General features: G+C 43.5%; 1 protein-coding gene across 3 annotated transcripts in view; it reads left to right on the forward strand.

The window, feature by feature from the left end:
* Positions 1-20,378, forward strand: part of NCOA5 (nuclear receptor coactivator 5) — a 30,342-nt gene extending 9,964 nt beyond the window's left edge. The window contains exons 2-8 of one of the 3 annotated variants that reach the window (XM_042980266.1): positions 3,194-3,260; positions 11,946-12,272; positions 13,651-13,787; positions 14,767-14,893; positions 16,725-16,924; positions 18,273-18,593; positions 19,055-20,378. In XM_042980266.1, coding sequence (XP_042836200.1) covers positions 3,223-3,260; positions 11,946-12,272; positions 13,651-13,787; positions 14,767-14,893; positions 16,725-16,924; positions 18,273-18,593; positions 19,055-19,644 — 1,740 coding nt within the window. In that variant the 5' untranslated portion in view covers positions 3,194-3,222 and the 3' untranslated portion in view covers positions 19,645-20,378. Of the gene's footprint in view, positions 1-3,193; positions 3,261-11,945; positions 12,273-13,650; positions 13,788-14,766; positions 14,894-16,724; positions 16,925-18,272; positions 18,617-19,054 lie in introns of all 3 variants that reach the window. The other 2 variants (XM_042980268.1, XM_042980267.1) reach the window with 2 other exon arrangements.
* Positions 20,379-21,067: the final 689 nt, after the last annotated feature.

Below are 21,067 nucleotides of genomic sequence, written 5' to 3' on the forward strand. Positions count from 1 at the left end.
GAAGTTATTTGTACTTTTGTAGCTTCTCTATTCTTCCTGTATTTCTGAACTCATAGGTTTTCCAAAAGTTCTGGGTGACCATGTGTTAGGATGTTTTGTGTATTGGGATTGGTGGTGACGATAGTTTTGTTTTCATAACTCTCACTGAAACCTGCCCCCCAGCTCTCCTGTAACCTGAGCAGCCCTCTTGGGTGGCACTGAAACTATCAGAAATTTCCAGGTCTCATTTTCTCTATAACTCATCCAAGATGGAAGTATAAAGAACTCTTAAATAGCTGTGAATAAACAAACACTTGGCGTAAGGGAAAAAAGAAAATGGTCTGAGAGTTCTCTTTTTTGCAGAAGAAACATAACTCACACCATCAAAGTATAATTGCTTTAGACTATTCGATGAGGAGGCAAATTGCAGTCAAAATCATTTAAAGATACAATAATCTTGGGATGCCTGGGTGGCTCAGTAGGTTGAGCGTCCGTCTAACTCTTGATGTCAGCTCAGGTCATGATCCTGGGGTTGTGGGATTGAGCCCTGCATCAGGCTCCACACTGAGCATGGAGCCTACTTAAGATTCTCTCTCTCCCCATGCGCTTCTCCCCCGCTTGTGCATGTGCTCTCTCTAAAAAATAAAAATAAGTAAAAAACAAAAAGATAAATTAATCTTGAATTTTAAATAATATTTCAAATAATTACAAAACTTTTCACTAACTTCAAAGTAAAATATTTACCTCCTTCAGTCTAACTGGAACCGGTTTTGCCCCAGAGGTATGTCATACATGACTGCTTTGGTCTCCGCAGTCCTATATGTAGGTGCTCACAGAACAGGATATAATTACACAATGTAATAGTCCTTTTCGTATCATATGGGCAAATTATATGGCATTGATAGAAACTTCCCTACTAAAATAGTACCCTGTGTTCTGTACTCTAACATAATCAATGTTCAAGTCAATCAGTGTTTAGGTGAGCTTTCTTTATTCACAACCAATTAATAATATATAGAATCCTACTGGGAGTTACAGTGTTTATTTAGAAGAAATCTTCACACCACCACCACCACCCTCAGTGTATTCCAGAGATACTCTGAAAACTACCTCAACAATCGAAGAGATTACATTTCTCTCTGAATCATAGTCACTCCATATTAAAGAGCAGACTAGGTCAGTAGGCCCTTCTAAACCTGAACTGATATTCTTCACAATTACATAGAAGAGAGTTAGGTGTTCCCTGTAAGGCCTATCATTATATAATGTGTAATTCAGATGTTCGTTAACTTTGAGGGTTGTAAATTGTGAAAGTGCCACTTGCCATACCAAAGCCATGATCAGAGATTATAGACCAAGTCCTATATAGATATTATTTTCTGATTTTTTTTATTAGTAGTTCATTTATTTCTGTGGTTGAGTAGTATTCCATTTTATAGATATAACACATTTTGATTATCCATTCACCAGTTGACCGACATTTGAAATGTTTCCAGTTTTGAATATGTTATTATGTATAATGCTACTATGAAAGTTTGCATATAAGTCTTTGTGTGGACACATGTTTTCATTTCTCTTGGATATATAGCTGGATGATAGCTTGGGTCTGCTTAATTGAAAATGTGAGAGGCAGTTTAGGGTGGACTGGGCTTCTCTTACTGTTTAAATTTATGTTACCTTCAATTTATCAAAAGTCATTCTTCTAGACATAATAGAAACTCTGACTTAAAATGGAAGTGAAGATCGTTCTCACTTGAACAGGAACTCAGAAGTTGACAACATAGCGGGGTAAAGTCTGTGCCAGACCTCTTAAACTTTTGGTTATTACTATAGTCTCTCACACCATAGGACTCTGGTTGGAATTTTTTAAATACATAATTACAATTTTAAAGCACTCTAATTATGTGAGTGCTTAATACCACTTAATGTCATTAGATACACTACTAATCACTTAACATGGAACAAGGGGAACAAAACTACACCATAGCAGGACACAGTTTTATTTCTTCATTCAACTAAAGAATGAAATTATGAATGAATTTATTCATTTTTAAGTCATATAAAAATTGGTCTGTGTTATCTTTGGACATAGATGGGTACATTTCTTTTTTTTTTTTTTTTTTTTTTTTTTTTTTTTTATTTTTTATTTTTGGGACAGAGAGAGACAGAGCATGAACGGGGGAGGGGCAGAGAGAGAGGGAGACACAGAATCGGAAACAGGCTCCAGGCTCCGAGCCATCAGCCCAGAGCCTGACGTGGGGCTCGAACCCACGGACCGCGAGATCGTGACCTGGCTGAAGTCGGACGCTTAACCGACTGCGCCACCCAGGCGCCCCGGGTACATTTCTTTAGATACTTCATCAATTCTTTCTTATACATGGTGTTTGTATTATTCACTTCATTTTTGCAAAGCAGATTTGTATTTAGCAAGCAGGCTTTAACTGCACAAATTGGCTTTTCTAAGTAAGTTTGTACGATTCCACTGTTCTCCCTTACCTAGTTGTAAATGCCAGTCTTCTCTAATGAAAACTTCTTATGTGAAGTGTTTTGTTATCTAACCCTATTATACCAAATGCCCATTCTTATTCTTAGCTACTTATCTGTGAGGGCTATAGATGTTAACATATAATATACTTTGTTTAGGAAGAAAATTAATTTCCTACATGTCATTCTGGAAGATTCTATCTAATGGAATGCAACACAAGGCACATTAAAAGTAGGCCTGCTTTATGGGATATTGGAAGTTTTAAGACAGCAGGGTCCAGTTGTTACTTCTTTGTCACATAAAGTGGAATTATTTGCCTTTGTTCTTTTTTTTTTTTTTTTAACTCTCTCCTTCTCTTTCTCCCACTCTCCTTCCCTCAAAAAAGAATCTTAGAGCTGGCTCTCCAAGAGTTTAGAAGACAACCGTTTCCCCTTTTGGAAGGGGCAGTTGTTAAGTTTGTGACTTGGCAGAGTGTTAAAGCATTGACATAACCCGTTTTATGCAAACTGTGTTAGCTAGAAAACTGAGGGACGTTCCTTACGAAACCGTGACAATGTACTGCCGTGACTTAATAAAAATTGCCCAAGTGACAGTGTGTCTGCTGAATGGATTTTCTTACACCATCTGGTTGTCATTGTGGTTTTTTTGTTGTTGCTTTCATTTGAAATGTGCTGATGATTTTGTTTTTATTCCGTAGCATTGAACAGATGGGTTGATTATTCTTTTCAGATATTAATAAGGCAGCGGAAAGAAGAAATATGAATACGGCTCCATCAAGACCCAGCCCCACACGAAGGTAAAGTACCCTGAAGCAGTGAGTTACCTTGGGAGAGTTGGGCTCTGGGGAGTTAAGCCCAACTTCGTACATCAAGGGTCTTTTCTTCCCCCCAACAAATCAGAAACGCTCAAGCAAACAATAAGAACATGAACCTTGTGTGAAAGGCCTTGCTGCTTTTTTTAAACATACGTCAGGAGATGCAGAGAAGCTTTGTGTTTTCGGTGACAAACCCAGCAAGTTCAGCCTGCAACATGAGTTGCAGGCAATTGGAAGAGGATAAACCTCTCTGTCCCCAGCTCACGTGTCAATGGGAGCCTCCACAGCAGGAGGAGTGCCCCGGGGTCGTTGGTGTGTGCTTTGCTGCGCTGCAGCGGGCATCAGAGATTCGACTCTTCATTCCACATGGCTGCCGGTCCAGATGTTAACCCAGGTTTACGGAAAGTGCTGCTTGAGAGATTGCTGCTGTGCCTGTGCTGCAGATCCCCTGTTTGCTCGCATGCTTGGGTTACTGTTCGAGGGGAAATAAAAAAGGGCAAAAAACACTCCAGCTCTCAAAAGTCTCCCTTTTTCTTAGCTTTTCTGGAAATAAAAGGCATTTCCCTAATATATTCTTTCTGCTAATATATACAAAAGAGGTTGTCCTGATGTATACCCTTGAGATATGCATTAAATTGGCCCCTTCTCTCAAAGAAGGGTTTTATTAATGTTGCCATTTACATCAAAGATACAGTCTCCAAACTAGCAGATGCAGTGTGTGCACTTTTGTGTGGATTGCAGGCAGATACACTGTATTTCATATCTGGCGTCTCTTCATGGCCCAAATGCATACTCAGTATGGATTTTGCTTTTTCCTCTAAGTAAAAGTACCGATTTCCCACAGTAAACTATACACCTAAACTATATACCATGATAGACTGCGTTTCCTATAATGAACTGAACACTGCTGAGTACAATGAATCCTAGTCTGCAATGTATTAGGAGCTCCACAGGTCACCCGGGACATACCCAACTCACTCACACATAACATACAGCTGTCCTTTGAGACACCTATATTTTGTTGCCCACTTATAGGAAAGAATGGCTGCTGTATGTTTGGTGTATATCGTCCCACTTAGATGTGAAGGATGGGTATTTTCTAAACTAGCAGGAATAGATTATACACGACTGCTCGGCAGAGTTCAAGCAGATTGTAGCAGCAAGGTGGTGATTTCAGTTGGATTCTTTGAGCACTCTGCCGGTGCAGAGGAGTTGAATCTGACACCACAACTATAGCTACACTATAGCTGCCACGTGGGTGCCCTGGCCCTCCATTAGTCTCACTGCACAAGTGAGCATATACGTTGGCATTATGTCTGTTGTCTTTAACACCATAAGGGATGCCTGTAGCTTGCAGGTAAATACTGTGTTGGTTGATTTTGTGGGTATGTGTGAGCATCCTGAAGAACTTAAATGAACCCTGTAGAACTGCAGCAGTTCCGTATGATGTCTGCTTCCATTATGCTGCATCAGACCATACTGGAGATGTTGGGCAGTCCCATCTGTGCTCCTCATTGCCCCAGTAAACATGGACTACAGAGGGCTGAGAGTTTGCATCTAACTAACAGTCAGAAATATGGGGCTTCCGTTGGAAGCTGTGGTTGCCAAGTGGCTTAAAAGGAGATAACAGTGTGTATCCACTTTCCGAGGAGCTCTGATGTGTGTGTTTCTGGACTAGGTAGCTTACCAGAAGGAGTATGAAATTGGTAACTATGTAGACCCTGACTCCACTAGTAAAATCCTCTCCACTCTTTCTTTTCCCCACAATACTTATAATCTCTAGATAATATCTGTGTGTTTTTTCAGGCAAAAAAAGAAAACAAAAAACAGACCAAAATAACAACAAAAAACCAAGGCACATTGCAAAATACAGAGTAGTAGATTTATGTCATCCTGTTAATGACACTTAACCAACTGCTTTTAATATTTCCAATTGATTATAGGTATTCAACAAACATTGGTAGTGTTGGGGAAATAACCATCTCCTCTGCTTGGAATCCAGTATAGCTATTGCCAGGACATTAAGTTAAAAAGATTAATTTCATCCCAACTTAAAATGCCACTCTGTAATTTCATCTGTAATGGAAAAAACAGCTGTATGCTTTTCTTCTTTTTTTAATAACATACAAACAACGTTAGAGGGGGCCTTTTAAAACGTTCTCCCTACTAGATACATACATATGATCCTTTTAAAATCCCCCCTTCCTCAGTAACAGTTTCTAAAATGAGATTATTTGGGATACAGATAGGACAATAGCTTCCTGCTTTTTTTTTTTACAATCATTAGGAGGCACAGCTAGACTAATTCAATTTCCATCAAAAGTCAGTCTTCCCCCTTGGTGCTGTGTCCCTAACTGGGTTCCTCAGCATGTTATTTAATGTGATGAAGTATCATACTGTCATGCTTATTAATAAAGTTCAAGGAAGAAAGATGTTCGCATTTAATAAAATCTATTCTGAGCCCCATCTCAAACCTGAGCAGAGAGTCCCAGTTTTTTACCTTTAAGAATAAAAATGTAAAAACTCTAAAGCCAGGGGTGCCCGGGCGGCTCAGTCCGTTAAGCATCTGACCTTGGCTCAGGTCATGATCTCGCAGTTGGTGATTTCGAGCCCTGTGTCGGACTCTGTGCTAACAGCTCAGAGCCTGGAGCCTGCTTCAGATTCTGTGTCTGCCCCTCTCTCTGCCCCTCCCATGCTCATGCTGTCTCTCTCAATAATAAATACACATTAAAAAACATTTTTTTAATAAAAAAAGAAACTCTAAAGCCAGAAAAATTGAATATTCAAAACAGAATACTAACATTTTGATCATCGTACTGATCATGTATTGTCTCTTAAGGTGTACCAAGAGGGCAGAAATAAAATGGAATAAGTAGGCAAGATGGATGACTAGTGAGCCTGGAAGAATCTAATCATTTCTTCCAGGGTGAACACTAGATACCACTCTTTGGGTGCATACTTCCAGTCAAAGCCTTGAAGTAATTCCAGTCTCTTGACAACAGCCAAACTACCTTCATTTGGCAACCCTAATCATTTGTGTGTCCCCTGCCGTAGGGAATGCAATGTTTCGGGGGGGGGGGGGGCATGTATTTGTGGCAAATATTTCCCTTAAGTTGTACTTTTATGTCTTCGGTGTTGCTACTTTTGATAAAATAGTTTCTAAGCATGCTGGCAAGACCTTCGTAACACCTTGTTTTGCTGGACGTTAACCTTGAGTGTCAAAACACCTCCGTATCTTTGGGAGTTTTCACAGGATTGTCACCTCTTCAAACGTCTCCGTGAGCCACAGTTCTGCTGGCATTGCTCTCTGTTCAGTAATGTGCCTCCCTAATGACTCCAGCTGTCAGTGTGTAGTTCTAACAGTATTGGTCTGGCCAAGCACAGAATGGCTGCATCAGGGATCCCTGCTCCGGATCCAATTTCGGCCTGAATTCGCATCATTTAGCCCTTGGACCGCCTCATTGGACTCTTGAGCGCATTGCTTAGTTACCACGTAAGTTGTCTAGCTTTGGTACTAGGCGCTGGCCTTTACCTTCTTTAAAGACTGGACCGTGATTCTGACTGTACCTCAGATGTTCTCCGTTTCCATCTTCAGCTCAACACCCTGGCAATCCAGGTCTTGGGAGCATACCCCGACACAGATGTGACCTCCAAATGAGACGCCGTATTTCCTAAATCTTCCTGCCTGGCATAAAAAAGAGCAAATAGAACTAATTTGTGTACATCAAAAGCTCTGCAGAGAATTTTTCCCACGTATTTGTTGAGGATGTTAGGCCTCGTGCCTCTTTGGTGAAGGTGGTCCAAGATCGGTTCCTCAGAAATACCCTAGCCGTAGACAGTTTTCTTACGTGGCCCAAGGTGATTTCTGCATATCCACGGCGCTGATTCCTCTGATGACCACTTGCTCTTGGGTATGAGACAGCGCTAGCTCTAGGTGAGCCTCACAAGTTAAGATACCGGGCACTAACACTTAACGAACAGCCGTCGATTCTCAGAGCAAGTGCCACCTCTACCGACAGAAAAGTCATATTTGTGCTTGAGAAAATCACCAGTGTGCTTCCTAGGGAGAAGCGTGGACACTTAACAAAATTCGGATCTGTGAGGTGTGATACCTCATTGCACCCCATATCCTGCTGTCACCTAATGGCAAAATTCCACACAAGTCTGTTGTCTCCGTTTCTCAGTAGCACAGAGCCATCGTGGTGGGGGATCAACATCACACAGCAGCCAGCCATTTAGATCATGATATTTGTGGACAGTATCTGTGACAGAACAGAAGTACCAAGAGCTATTGGAGAATTTTTTTTCAGGAGTAAACAAAAAACTGGCCCTCCCAAGGAAAATATTCCATTGAACAGAAAGGCGGAACGGAGATGCCGACAAAAAAGGACAGAGGTCTTTCTCCGGAATGTTCTGTGGAGCCAAGGACAAAGAACACCATCCTGGGCTTGAGGTTTCATTCTCTGGAGGAAGAAAAGCTCACAGTCCATCGTGCTCTTCCAAGGTGGTCATTTGTCGTTCTTACTCTGTAGGCTCTCAAACGCCTAGTGCTCTGCGCACCTCTTTAGTCCCCAGGAAGAGAAGCACTTCTTCCGGAAGCACATCACTTGCCACCTGAGCCATGGCTTTTCCCTTCACCCACCCTTCCCTTCCCCGTCACGTGTTTCCAAATGATATGACGATATTTCTGTCAAGGCAAAGAGCACTTGGCTTTTTTTCCCAGCTGAATAGATGAGAAATTTATAACAGTTTTAGTAGTGTTTGTCATCTGCCTTCAGTTTGTGGACTCCAGTGCTGAAATTTCTCTAACTGGTTCAGTTTAAAGGTTCGGTTTCATTTTAGCCTCTAGTGACCTGGTACCTAAGGGTACACTGCATTTGGTCTAAGTAAAACACCTCTGGTGCCATGGGATGAGATTGAGCCTTATTGGGCTCCAGAAACTTGCTTTTAACCCACTTGTTATCTAAGGTCACGCATCTTGTTCAGGGGCTTCGTCCTTGCGGCACTCTGAATCCTGCACACTGTACCTCCCTTTTGTTAGCTGGTTCTTGTTTTGAGAAAGATGTTGGGGCCAGCAGCAGAAGCCCTTTTGTTCTGGGGAATTCTTGATTTGGGTCCTACAGTGACCCTAAAAGGTTTTTTGTTTTTGTCTCCAGAAGAACAGCTTCTGCCATACTGCTCATCTTTTGGAGAAAGGAGAAAAGCTTTGCCTTTTCATTTTAGAGAATTGTTGTCTTCTGTGTTCCTACTTCCACCATTCTTTTGGTTCTTTCCACCTTGTGAATATCGTCTTTTCTACATTTTACCCAGAAGGCAATTGAGGGGGAATTAGTAGTTTTGTTGCACATGGACTTTAGATTCATTGAGGGGAAGGGAGTGCTTGCCTTCTCACACTGGAAGCGTGAGCCGAGACTTTGGGAATCTCGGGTTATGGTCAACCTCCAGGGATGGACTCTGACAGGTAAGTAAGGCACTTCAGTGGATTCAAAAGAATGAGAGTGATACGGCCTTTATACTTATCCTAAGGCTGTGATCATGTGCTGTGACTCGGTGTTCTTATCCATATCCCCACCCCTCATTTCCAACACCCAAAGGCTGTGTGTGTGGTCTGTGGTCTGTCAGGTTCATGATCTCTCTCATCCCTGATTGCCAACAACACTTGAAATCTGATTCTACCTCTAATGGCTGCTTCCAACTGCTCCCCAAGGCAGGTTTATCTACCGATCATTAATCCAAAAATACTTAATGGTTGTCCCTTCCCATAGAATCTTGAGTGTTTGCCCACATTATATACTCTAGCAGATGTCATACATGTGAGGAAGATTATATGACCTAATAAGAAAAACCAGAGTAAGAATCTTGGTCAGTCTGCACTTGAATAGGAAAACTGGTTAGTACCTCATTTAAATTCCCTGGTCTCCCACAAATCAGGAGTACTTGTGAGCCTTAAAATATATGACAAGGACTTTTCATAGATGCAAAATTGGCATTTAAATTGGTTTCGCTGTGCCCTTGTGGATGAAGTGGAACTGAGGCTCTCTACCAAGCTGATGGCAAGGCATCATGATGGCTGCCTAGCAATGTGTAATCATGATAGATGACGGAAGTATAAACGAAACAGGATGCCTGCTCATGAGAGGCTTATAGTTCAGTTGGAAAATTCAGTTCATTAAACACTGAGCTCCGTGCTGTCGTCCTAGGGATCCAAAGACTTCAAAAGAGCTTAGTCTTTAATAGAAAAGCCATGTAAACATAATTACAGAACAGTGTGATAAGTGCAGCGACAGAAACATGTACAGGAGCAAGGTTCATTGCGCATAGTCATGGAGCGTTCGCTGCATATGCCAGACATTATAAACCTACATAGTGGGTTTATGGTGGAGAGTCACACTGACAGTCCTTGTCCTCATGGACTCACAGTCTGACAGCAGACATTAAACAAGTAAATAGATGTGTCAAATTGTGATAAGTGACAAAAACAGTGCTACGAGAAAGTGTGGCCAGGATTTAAGGGCAGAAAGTAAACTTTTAGACTGTTAGAATCAGGGGTAAGAAACATTCATTGTGCTGAGACATAGAGAATGAGTGTGGATCTGTTTTTGCCGCTCAAGTAGAGGCATCAGGAAAAGCCTTGGCTAGTTCTAGCTGAAAGGCCAGTGTGGCAAGATAATGGTGAACTTGGGAGGGGAGGGGACAAGATTGGAGAAAACAGCCAAGACCATGCAGCACCTGCCCAGCCTTAGTAGAGATTTTGGATTGAATTCTGAACACTGTGGGAAACCAGTAAAAGGTTTTATGTATTTGAAAGATCACCCTAGAATAATCTGGAAAAAAAGATTAGAAAAAGAGGCAAGAGCAGAAATGGGGAAATCTTTCCCCACTTTAGAAGTCTCTTGCTGTGTTAGGGAAAGATCATTATGAGTTGGCCTTTAGTGGTATTAATGAAGGTAAAGAAATGGGCAGAATTGATAATCAATTTCAGAAAAAGAATGGACAGAATTTGAAAATATGATTGGAAGAGCACTTGGGACTTTGGAAGAGATGACATTCAGTTTCCTAGCTTGAGCAGCAGTGTAGGTAGATGTGGCATTTATCGAGATGGAAAGGACTGGAGGAGGAACATATTTGTTGGGGAAGTTCAAGAGTTTAGGGCAGATTTTATGGAGGAGGTAATCCTTAAAGTAGGTCAAACAAGAAGACATTGTTGTAAAAACGTAACTATATCAAGATGAGTAATAGGAATAGTAAGTGTTCTAAGCATTGAGCAGCCAGAAAGATCAGCAGTTACTAGGGAGATTAGAGAAGATTTCTTGGACGATTTGAGACATGAATTTGCCTGTGAGGATTGGATGATACTTGCATTAAGTGCAAGAAAAATATTCCAAGTTGAAAAATCATATGAACAGAAATCCTGAAGCAGATAAGAGTCATATGAGTTAAGTCATATAAGAACAGACCTGAGGGGGTTGAATCAGGAAATGGGGGAGGGATAATAGTTGGAAAGTCCAGATTTGTTATGGAGGGGTACACAGAAATGTGATCGTCAAGCTGTGATTGGCAACAGGTGGAAATTTGGATGGTTAATCTGATATTTATGTGTAGAATGAATTGAAATCTGGAAGATTGGTTTTTGGTTTGTGTTTTGGAAACTTGTTGGTACCGAGCATAAAAATAAAGGTTTGGATTGATGAATCCAGGGGGAATGAAAAGGAAAAATGAACAAGATTCAGGTGACTTAATGGGGATAGGAAAGAAAGAATCAACGTTAATTTTCAAAAACTTAAACCTTGGTAACTAGGAAGAATGAATCTCGGCAGAAGTGAAAAAGTCGGGAATGGGACTGAGTAAGAAATGGGTTGAATAAGAAGTTTAATTTTAGATAGGTTGAGTTTCCAGTGGAGTGGAATGTCTCATGAAGAATATTGAATGAGATCAGCACAAATATGTCTGTGACTTCAAACACTGTTTTAAAAGAGGGGAGGGAACTGGGTTCTGCATTAAACTCAGATTAAGAGAGACCACTCACTACTCAATGACTATGTTGAAAAGACAAAGAAGCTGAGTGTTCTTCTACTTTACTGTGTGTGTATCATATTGTACTTTTTCTTTTTTCCCTTAATTTGATTATCATACTATATATTTTAAGTGAAGTTTTCTGTACTTCAGGGACAACTACTTTGATCACTGTTCCTTTGTATGAGATTGTGCATTTGCTCCTTTTTTCTTCATGAGTCTTGCCCCTTACTGTGTCCCTCCAACTTTTCCCCCCTTTTAAAATCTCTTTCAAACGAGTCTGGTTGGAAAAAACAGGTTCTAGGGGAAAGATGCTTTCACTCTGAAAACCTGTGGAAGTGATAACATGGTGTAAGGAATACCGAATTACTCCCTGAAACCTGACAAATACTATGACCGCAGTCAAGACATTTGGCTTTGGGTCATACATGCTTCCTCTGATGTCCTAATCTTTTGAGATCCTGGAACCTAGTAGTCTTTATTTGCTGATGAGATGGGTGACTGTCTTTAAAGTTGTAGTCATGTTCTCACTGTTTGGCTGCTGTGTTTTAGAGAAAAATGCTTGGAAAGGGTGGGGGCTTCCTCCATTAAAGAGCTGAAGGGTTGGCTACCTTCAATTTCTTTGTCTTAGCTTCTTCTTGCTACCTCCCACAGAGATCCATATGGCTTTGGAGATGGTCGAGATACAAGACGTGATCGATCCCCAATTCGAGGAAGTCCAAGGAGAGAGCCCAGGGATGGCAGAAATGGCCGGGATGCCCGGGATAGCAGAGCCATTCGAGACCCCCGAGACTTGCGGGACCACAGAGATAGCAGAGACATTCGGGATCACAGAGACAGCAGAAGTATGCGTGATGCTCGGGACATGAGGGACCTTAGAGACTTTCGTGATCTAAGAGACTCTAGGGATTTTCGGGATCACCGGGACCCCATGTATGACAGATACAGAGATATGAGAGACTCCCGAGAGCCCATGTACAGGTACATATTCAGCCATCCGCGTAGATCTTTGTTGGGGTTTTTTTGTAACAGTCTTTTTTTTATGGGTGTTCTGCTGAACTAATTGGAAACTCTGTAAGGACAGTGACTTTATCAGCCTTAGGTTTCCAGTGCCTAGCGAGTGGCGATGTGCTCCTCAATAAATATTTGCTGAATGTGTGAATGTTCAATGAATTATGCTTAGTGAATGAATCTGGATCTCTCCCTGTAGCCTATGAAAGGTAGTACTGTGCCAATGGACAAAAAAGATGGAGTGCAAATTGTTTTGGCAGTGCGAAAACACAGGGAAGATACACACGTAGCCAGTAAGTCTGTGAAAAGACTCTCCGCATCATTAGTCAACAGGGAAATGCAAATTAAAGCCACGATGAGATACCACCTCAAACCCACTAGGACGGCTGTGATAATTTACTAAGGAAAACAACAAAAGAAAAGAACAAGCACTGGCGAGGTGTAGAGACTGGAAGCCTCAAACATTGTTGGTCAGAATGTAAAGTAGTATGGCCGCTGTAGAGAGCAGTTGGCAGGCGGTTCCTTAAAAAATTAAATGCAGTAGAATTGCTCTGACCCATCAATTTCACTCCGCGTGTGTACCCAGAAGACTTGAAAAGAGGGACTCAAACAGATAACTTGCATGTAAATGTGCAGAGCAGCACTCTCCACAGTGGCTGGGAGATGGACAAAACCCGAAAGTCTGTCAGAAGGTGAATGAATTAAAAAATGTGATATATCCATACAGTGGAATATCATTCAGCCATAAAATGGAAGGTAATTCTGACACCTGCTGCAACAGGGATGGACCTTGAAAACATGCTAAACGAAGTAATCCAGACAGACACAAAAGAACAAATAATGTGTGATTCCACTTACATGAAATATCTAGAGAAGACAAATTCACAGAGACAGAAAATAGATTAGAGGTTATAGGGATGGGAAGTGAAGAGTTACTGCTTAATGAGTGTTCTGCTCAGGGTGATGAGAAATTTATGTATAGATTTATATGAAATATTTGTATTTCTGTATGTATTTTAAACAACAATTTTTTAAAAAGCACAGGCAGGGGGGATGGGAGTCCTCAAAATTAATATCAGTCATTACTATTAGTTATTTTGCATTTACTTTAAGCCAGAAACTATTCTGAGAGCTTTCTGTACATCCTCCCAGTCATTTTGCAAGGCAGGTTAAGAGTCACAGCCACCGAACTGATAAGCAGTGAATCTAGTTTGTCTAATCCCAGAGTCCACTCACTGCCTTACTGTGCTGCTTCCTCACAGGGGACTGGGCCTTGAAGAATTCTCTATATCTGAGTTTTGCAGGATAGGTGAGTTTTAACTTTGTGCAAATTTCTCCCACTTTTCAGGAGAGAAAGCTCTTATGACCGATACCTGCGAATGGATGACTATTGCAGGAGGAAAGACGACCCTTACTTTGACCGTTACAGAGAAAGCTTTGATGGACGAGGCCCTCCAGGCCCAGAAAGTCAGTCTCGTGCAAAAGGTAAAGTAGCAGTTTATTTGTTACTGATAGAACACTTTACAAATAACCAACTGGAAAGGGACTAGCGACTTGGCTAAGCAATCCACAAAAAGAAGAAATACAGATAGCCTATTAGTATGTAGGGAACATTTAGCTTGAAAATAATTTGTAAAATGCAAGATTACTATCATCTGCTTTAGTCCTGTAACAAGAAGTAAACACAAAATTGTAGCAATAAGAAATGAACAAAAGATTACAGCTGGAGAGGATTAATAAGTGCTTGCTTTTTGCCTGTTAACCAAATAACTACAACTGTCTGCACTCTCTGTGCGGCATGTGATGTGGGTTTTTTTTGTTTTATATGTAATTTTTACCTAATAGCGTCTCTTTTTTAGATAAAGACAAAATGTTTTTTCAAAGCCTGATTATTCTCAATACATCCTTAAAGATTTCTTAATTGTTTTGTAGTTGAAATAAGAGCCTCATTTTTAATTTGTAATAAAACTTTACCACATGATTTTTTTTTTTTCCGGAACAAATTAACAAATACCTGTCAATGAGAGTCTTAAATAATTGTCCCCAAAATGCAAATTAGAATAGTAATGGAATACTATCTTTTACCTGTCAAGTTAGCAGGAATGTTTAAAAATGACAACACCCAATGTTGACCAAGATGCAGAGAACTAGCACTAGGTAATCTACCCCTGTGAAGGGATAAGTTAGTAACAGCCTTTAGAGGGCAGTTTGGCAGTATGCAGCAGATGATGCATTTAAGTGACCATGCCCTCTAATCCAGCCATTCCGTTTCAATGAATTTATAGTAATAAAAAATAATAATACTGGCTATTTTTAGGAGGTAGTCCAGAAGAGTAACTCAGACAGAGTATATGTATATTACGACCTTGGCCTACATACTTGTAGGATTTAAAGTAAGGTCTGTGGCTTATTTTTATAGAAAGGCACAGTCCATATTTCAGTTTTCCTTGTCGGTGTCTTACAGAACGTTTGAAACGTGAGGAACGGCGTAGAGAAGAGCTTTATCGTCAGTATTTTGAGGAAATCCAGAGACGCTTTGATGCTGAGAGGCCTGTTGATTGTTCTGTGATTGTGGTCAACAAGCAGACTAAGTAAGAATCCTTCGGTTATTTCTCCTGAGTAAGGAGAAGGGTCAGAAGAGAAATGAAGACTTCCTTTGGCAGCCGTACCCACTGAACTTGGGCTATGGGTTCTAGCATTGCTCTCCTACATTGAGCCAGAGTTCTGTCAGTTGTGGCTTGACAGAAAACCCATTGCAAACTGGCTTACGCCCCAAAGGGAAATTTTTAGTTTGCTTGACTGGGAATATCAGGTATGGCCACATCCAGTGTCAAACCACGTCACCAAGACTTGGTCTCTGTATTACCCTCATTCTCACGCAAGCTTTCTACTGGAAAAGGCAGAATGGCACTAACCCTATACATCTGTCTCAGCAAAAGCCTCTGTTTCCCAGTGCTTCCATTTAAAGGCCTGGAATTGTTTCTCATTGGACTGACCTGGCTCACTGTCCCATCCTTGAACCAGCGGTGCTAAGATTCCCGATTAGCCAGGGCTGGGTCATGTGCCCCATTCCTAGAGCCACAGGTGGAATTAGGCCTGTGGAATCATGTGGACTGAGTAGGAGAAGGGTGCTTTCCCAAAGGAAAACTGAAGAGGGAATATATGTTGGTCATGCAAAGCAATAGATGCCCCCTTCATGGAGCCACCCCGAATCCCCACCACTTCGGGAGGCACGTGTCTCTGCATTTGCCTGCCAGGCCTTCTTTATGAAGTGCCGTGATCTTGCAGAACTGTCAGGAAACCGTTCTAGCCAATCCAGAGTTCACAGTACCTCTTCGCTTGCCGCTTTTTCACATTGTTTCCTGAAGAGACCGAGCAGAGAGGCACAAGGGAGCATAGCAGCTTGCAGGCTTGGCACTGGCTATGTTCCCTTTCCCCAGGTGGTTAGTAAATAACTTCATGTGTTTTCTAGCAGTTTGAGGTTAAAGAGCTAATTTCAAGGCAGAGACTAGGGAAATAGGTGTCGAGACACCAAGCAGCAGGCAGAGTTCCCAGGCTCTGGGCTGCCTTGTTTAGAGATAGATGCCAGTTTTAACCGTGGATAGCTTTTTTTTTTTTTTTTTCTTGACACCGGATAATAGCTGTTATTTTCTAAGCACCTACTCTGCTATCCCTTGCTAGGCGATTTACTTAAATTATTTTTAATCTTCGCAGTCATCACGTTACATGTGTGTTCATTCAGCTCATCTCTTACATGTATGGCGAAGCTAGGTACTGGGATGCAAGTATATAGGGCCCCTTCCTGTGGTGGAGCTTACACCCTAGTTGGGCAGATGACAACAAAAATGGGGGTATTGGTGATGAGCCCTATGAGAAGAAATATATCAAGGATCTAATTTAGATTGGAGAGAAGGTCAAGGGAATGACATGAGTGGAGCCATATTCCTGTTTTGTTGGTAAAGAAACAAGTTTGTAAGAGGTTGAAGGATGTGCTTAAATCCTCACAATTTTGTAAGTAAATGATATGGTTGGGATCCAGACTCCTCCTAGCGTTAAAGCCCATGCTTTTTCCACTCTATTGTGCAGCACCCCAGAGACAGGTACATGCCTCAAGTCTTGGGCAGCAGGATGGTTTTTAAGGATCCTGCTCTGCAGGATCAAGAAAAAGACCTGGGTACTAAGGACTGTGCTGTTGGTAGCTTAATATGTGACCATTCTGAGCTAGGCATAACCATTCTGAATTCTGGTGTAAGGGATGGAATTGGTCTAGATTCTTGGAGCCTGAAGAGGGCACTAGGGAGACACGGGATGCGCTAAGATTTGAACTCTCCATAGGAGCACACACTGCTGGCTGAGGTGCAACAGTATACAGATTGGGAGCTGGTCAGGGAGTGCTCACTTGGATCCTGTTTGTTCCTACAGAGATTATGCTGAATCTGTGGGGCGGAAGGTACGAGACCTAGGCATGGTAGTGGACTTGATCTTCCTCAACACAGAGGTGTCCCTGTCACAAGCCTTGGAGGATGTTAGCAGGGGAGGGTCTCCTTTTGCTATCGTCATCACCCAGCAACACCAGATTCACCGCTCGTGCACAGTCAACATCATGTTCGGAACCCCACAAGGTACGGAGGCCCAAGTGGGTTAGAATTCCAGAGATAGTCACTAGTCCATTAATTCTTTGATGCCCTACTGAGAAGAAGCAGGTTTGGGGCAAATGACTCGTATGTCAGCTCAAAGATGGTGGGGCCCTTTTATAAGCACACTGGAGGAGACTTGCATAGTCACTTACTCGTCTGATATTCTTTCAGTGGATGCAGTTCTGGGTCTGCTATATGGAAAACATTATATTTAGCTCTCAGGTATACATAGCGGGATGCTGGTAAACGTGTAACCACTAGTTCTGGGAAGGGGGCAGGAGGCATTGTGGTTCACAGCATTTGCTGATGGTGTAAATGCTCCCCCTGTGTGTCTTGTTTCAAGCCACCAACATGCAGTCACTTCAGGGACAGTTGGGAAGAGACGTGCACCATCAGCTCTCACCATTGAGAGCAGGTGCCGGCACACCTCTGGCAGACGTGCACCGCATGGAGTGTGCTAGAACCCTTGCTTTCATTAGACTTTGTAATAAGGGACTGAGGACACGACAGGCGATGGGATAGTCTGCAAGTGTGCTAGAGAAGTAGAGGGGGCAGGAGAGCAGGGAGGAGGCCCAGGAAGTCCTTGAAGCCCTTCCCTGAAGATGCTTTTAGTACATCGCACTCAGGATGTTAGGACTCAGCCAACCGATGGCCCTGGCCATTGCTCTTCCAGCCCGGACTGGACTTTGCCCTTTTTCCACCACGTCGGAATCTCTTTGCCTGACTTGTTACCCATAACCATAAAATACATAGGGCTCTCACTAGGTCATTTGTGTCTCTGAGCAGTAGTCCTCAAGATGTGTGAGGGCATTTCTGTGACGTTCTGAGGCTTCTCACCACCCTGTAGGTCACGTTGCCCATGGGTAAGGAGAGGAGGTTATTTAGGGTCACATTTGATCTTAATGCATGACCTTTGAACTGATGAATTCAGAAACAGTAGGCCAGCTCTATCCTGAGTGTCACAGTAGAGAGCCAGACTTGACAGAAGAGCTTTTTGGCCCCCTGCAGCCTGCCTCCCATGGTTATTCCCCATGTGGTCTTTTTGAATCTGTGGGAGACTGTCATGTTTCTTTGGTTTTTACTACAAGTCTGTGATCTAGGAATTCCCCCGAAGAACCAGCTCTGTGAAAGGTGTGTGTGTTCCCCACCAAAGAAATCTATTCACCTGTCTTTCCAGCCTTCGTCTCCCCCGCTCTGCTCCGCATCGTAAGGCTTTTTGTCACCAGAATGGTTTTCTTGCCGGTTTGAGGTTAGAAAAGGCTTGGTAGAGTCCAGAAGTTGGGCGCTCAGAACTGTCATGGGAGAAAATAACTCCTGTCATTCTCTCCTACAGAGCATCGCAACATGCCCCAGGCAGACGCCATGGTGCTGGTAGCCAGAAATTATGAGCGCTATAAGAATGAGTGCCGGGAGAAGGAGCGAGAGGAGATTGCCAGACAGGCAGCCAAGATGGCAGATGAAGCCATCCTGCAGGAAAGGGAGCGCGGAGGCCCCGAGGAAGGAGTGCGCGGGGGGCACCCTCCAGCCATCCAAAGCCTCATCAACCTACTGGCAGACAACAGGTACCTCACTGCCGAGGAGACTGACAAGATCATCAACTATCTGCGAGAGCGGAAGGAGCGCCTTATGAGGAGCAGCACCGACTCTCTGCCTGGTGAGCTACGTGGCAGGGCCGAGGTGAAGTTCTGACTCTGCATTTCTCTAACCCCCAGGCTCTGTTGGGAGGGTGGCAGGCCCAAGCTCTTTGGGGTGGGTAAGGGCAATGAGCCCGTCCCCTGGGTTCTCCCACGGGCCATCCTTGCTGATGTAATGATAATGTAACATTTGGGTACTGAATTCCAGTCCCTGTAGTTAATGTGGCGATGGGTGGGCTAAGATTGCCAGCTACCTGGTAACCGAGATGGATGCCTTTGTTCCTTTAAGTAGTCCTCTGGGGCACCTAGGCTGTTTTCTGGAGACAGCATATACCATGAAGTAGCTCCTTTGGGAAATTGATGTTACAGTCTGTGTACTATGTGATTGATGTGATCAGTGATTGTTGTTCTTCCCTGGCTGTTAAGCCTCCCGCCCGCGGAGGGTACTTTCAACTAGATACCTCCTCCTTCTGTCTTTTAGGCCCGATTTCCCGCCAACCACTCGGGGCGACCTCGGGTGCCTCGCTGAAGACACAGCCAAGCTCCCAACCGCTCCAGAGCGGCCAAGTGCTCCCCTCTGCTACACCCACTCCAGCTGCACCCCCCACCTCCCAGCAAGAGCTTCAGGCCAAAATCCTCAGCCTCTTCAATAGTGGCACGGTTGTGGCCAATAGCAGCTCTGCATCCCCTTCAGTCGCTGCCGGAAACACCCAGAACCAGAATTTTTCCACGGCAGCGAACAGCCAGCCTCAGCAAAGATCACAGGCCTCTGGCAATCAGCCTCCAAACATTTTGGGACAGGCGGGATCTGCTCGGAACATGGGCCCCAGGCCTGGGGCTCCTTCCCAAGGGCTCTTTGGCCAGCCTTCCAGTCGCCTGGCACCTGCTAGCAACATGGCTAGCCAGAGGCCCGTGTCTTCCACAGGTATCAACTTTGACAATCCAAGTGTACAGAAGGCTCTGGACACCCTGATCCAGAGTGGCCCTGCTCTCTCCCACCTGGTTAGCCAAACTACAGCACAGGTGGGGCGGCCCCCGGCCCCGTTGGGATCCTACCAGAGGCATTACTGAGGCTAAGTCTCTCAACTGTCCCCAGTCCCCTCATCCCCTGGCCTTCTCCCACCTACTGCGTTCAAATAGAGTTACTTGGAGGATGTTCTCTGCGCCTCTCCAGGTCTACATCGAATGTTTCTACCACCTGCTCTCTTCTGCCCAAGGCTTTGTTGCTTATTCCTTCCAGAGTCAGAGTTTATACTGCATTTGGGGGTGTATCTTTTTTTGTCGTTTTTGGTTTTTGTTTTGTAGAAAATAAATATCTCTGGGGTCACTTGGGCAGTATAGGTGTCCGGGCTCAGTTTATATTTCATGGGTTTCTCTGGTCTCTGTCAGCTGGATTTGGGGGTTGAGGAGAAGGAAGAAGCCACGCCCCGATCGACTGAGTTTGGAACAGCATTTTCATGTCCGTCGCCACCGCCTTTGTTCATTTTGAACCTATCGAGGTTTTTTTCAGCTTCACACAGGCCGACCAGAGCTCAAGCTCCTGTCTGCAGCTGCTTCCTAGGGTTGCAGAAAGCCAGCCTGGGCTGGGCAGGCACGGTGTCCTCGTGCCCCGCTCCATGTGTATGGGGTCTGCCGGAGGGTTCATAAAGCAGCTGCTCTGGGGTTTGTCTAGGAGAGTGCGTGGCGGCCACGGAAGCAGGCGCTTTTCTGCCTAATCCAGGCTTGTTAGTTTGGGGTTTTCTTTCTTTCTTCTTTTCTTTCTTTTTTCTTCCTTTCTCTTTCTTTCTTTTTCTTTCTTTTCCTTCCTCCCCTTTCCTTTTTTTTCTTTTTTCTTTCCCTTTCTTTCTTCCTTTCTTTTTTTCTCTTTCTTTTCATTTCATTGGAGGATCTCCAATGGATTGAACAGCTCCAGTCACCAGCAGTTCAACAAGAACTGTAATCTGGGCCCTGACCACTCTCACCCCCTTAACGTTTTTGTCAGCTTCTCCCTCTCCAGTGCTGGTTTCATGGAGGTTCTGAGAAAGCAACTCTAGACTCTGGCAGGGAACACCCTTTTTTTTTTCAGTGATTGTTTTGAGCTTTTGGCTCAGAAATCAGGCTCTTATTTTCATTTGGACTCTTCTGTTTCTGAGCAGCAGGAGGTAGGGACCATTTTGATGTCAGACTTTTGGTAGCTGGGCATGTCCTTGATACAGGTGGTTGTTCATAACTTTTGAGCCAGAGTGAAATTATTAGAGGGAGGACTTCTGGCTGCTGCTCTCTATGGAGCCAAAGGAAGCTGCCCTCTCCCTAGGGATGGTGCTCATCAGAGCCCTGTGGGTCACAGTCTCAAGGGTCCCCTGCAGGGATGAGGGAGGGCAGGGGCCTCAGCTGAGTCCTTGCCAGTGGCTGAGCGAACAATGCTTTCAAAAACTCAAGGTCCCCGATGGCAGCGTTTTATGTTCTGACCTGTTTGTGTTCTATAGTGTTTTTTTCCTCTTTGGAATTCTGTGTT

Source organism: Panthera tigris, chromosome A3, assembly GCF_018350195.1.
Source record: "Panthera tigris isolate Pti1 chromosome A3, P.tigris_Pti1_mat1.1, whole genome shotgun sequence".
Taxonomy (NCBI): Eukaryota; Metazoa; Chordata; class Mammalia; order Carnivora; family Felidae; genus Panthera; species Panthera tigris.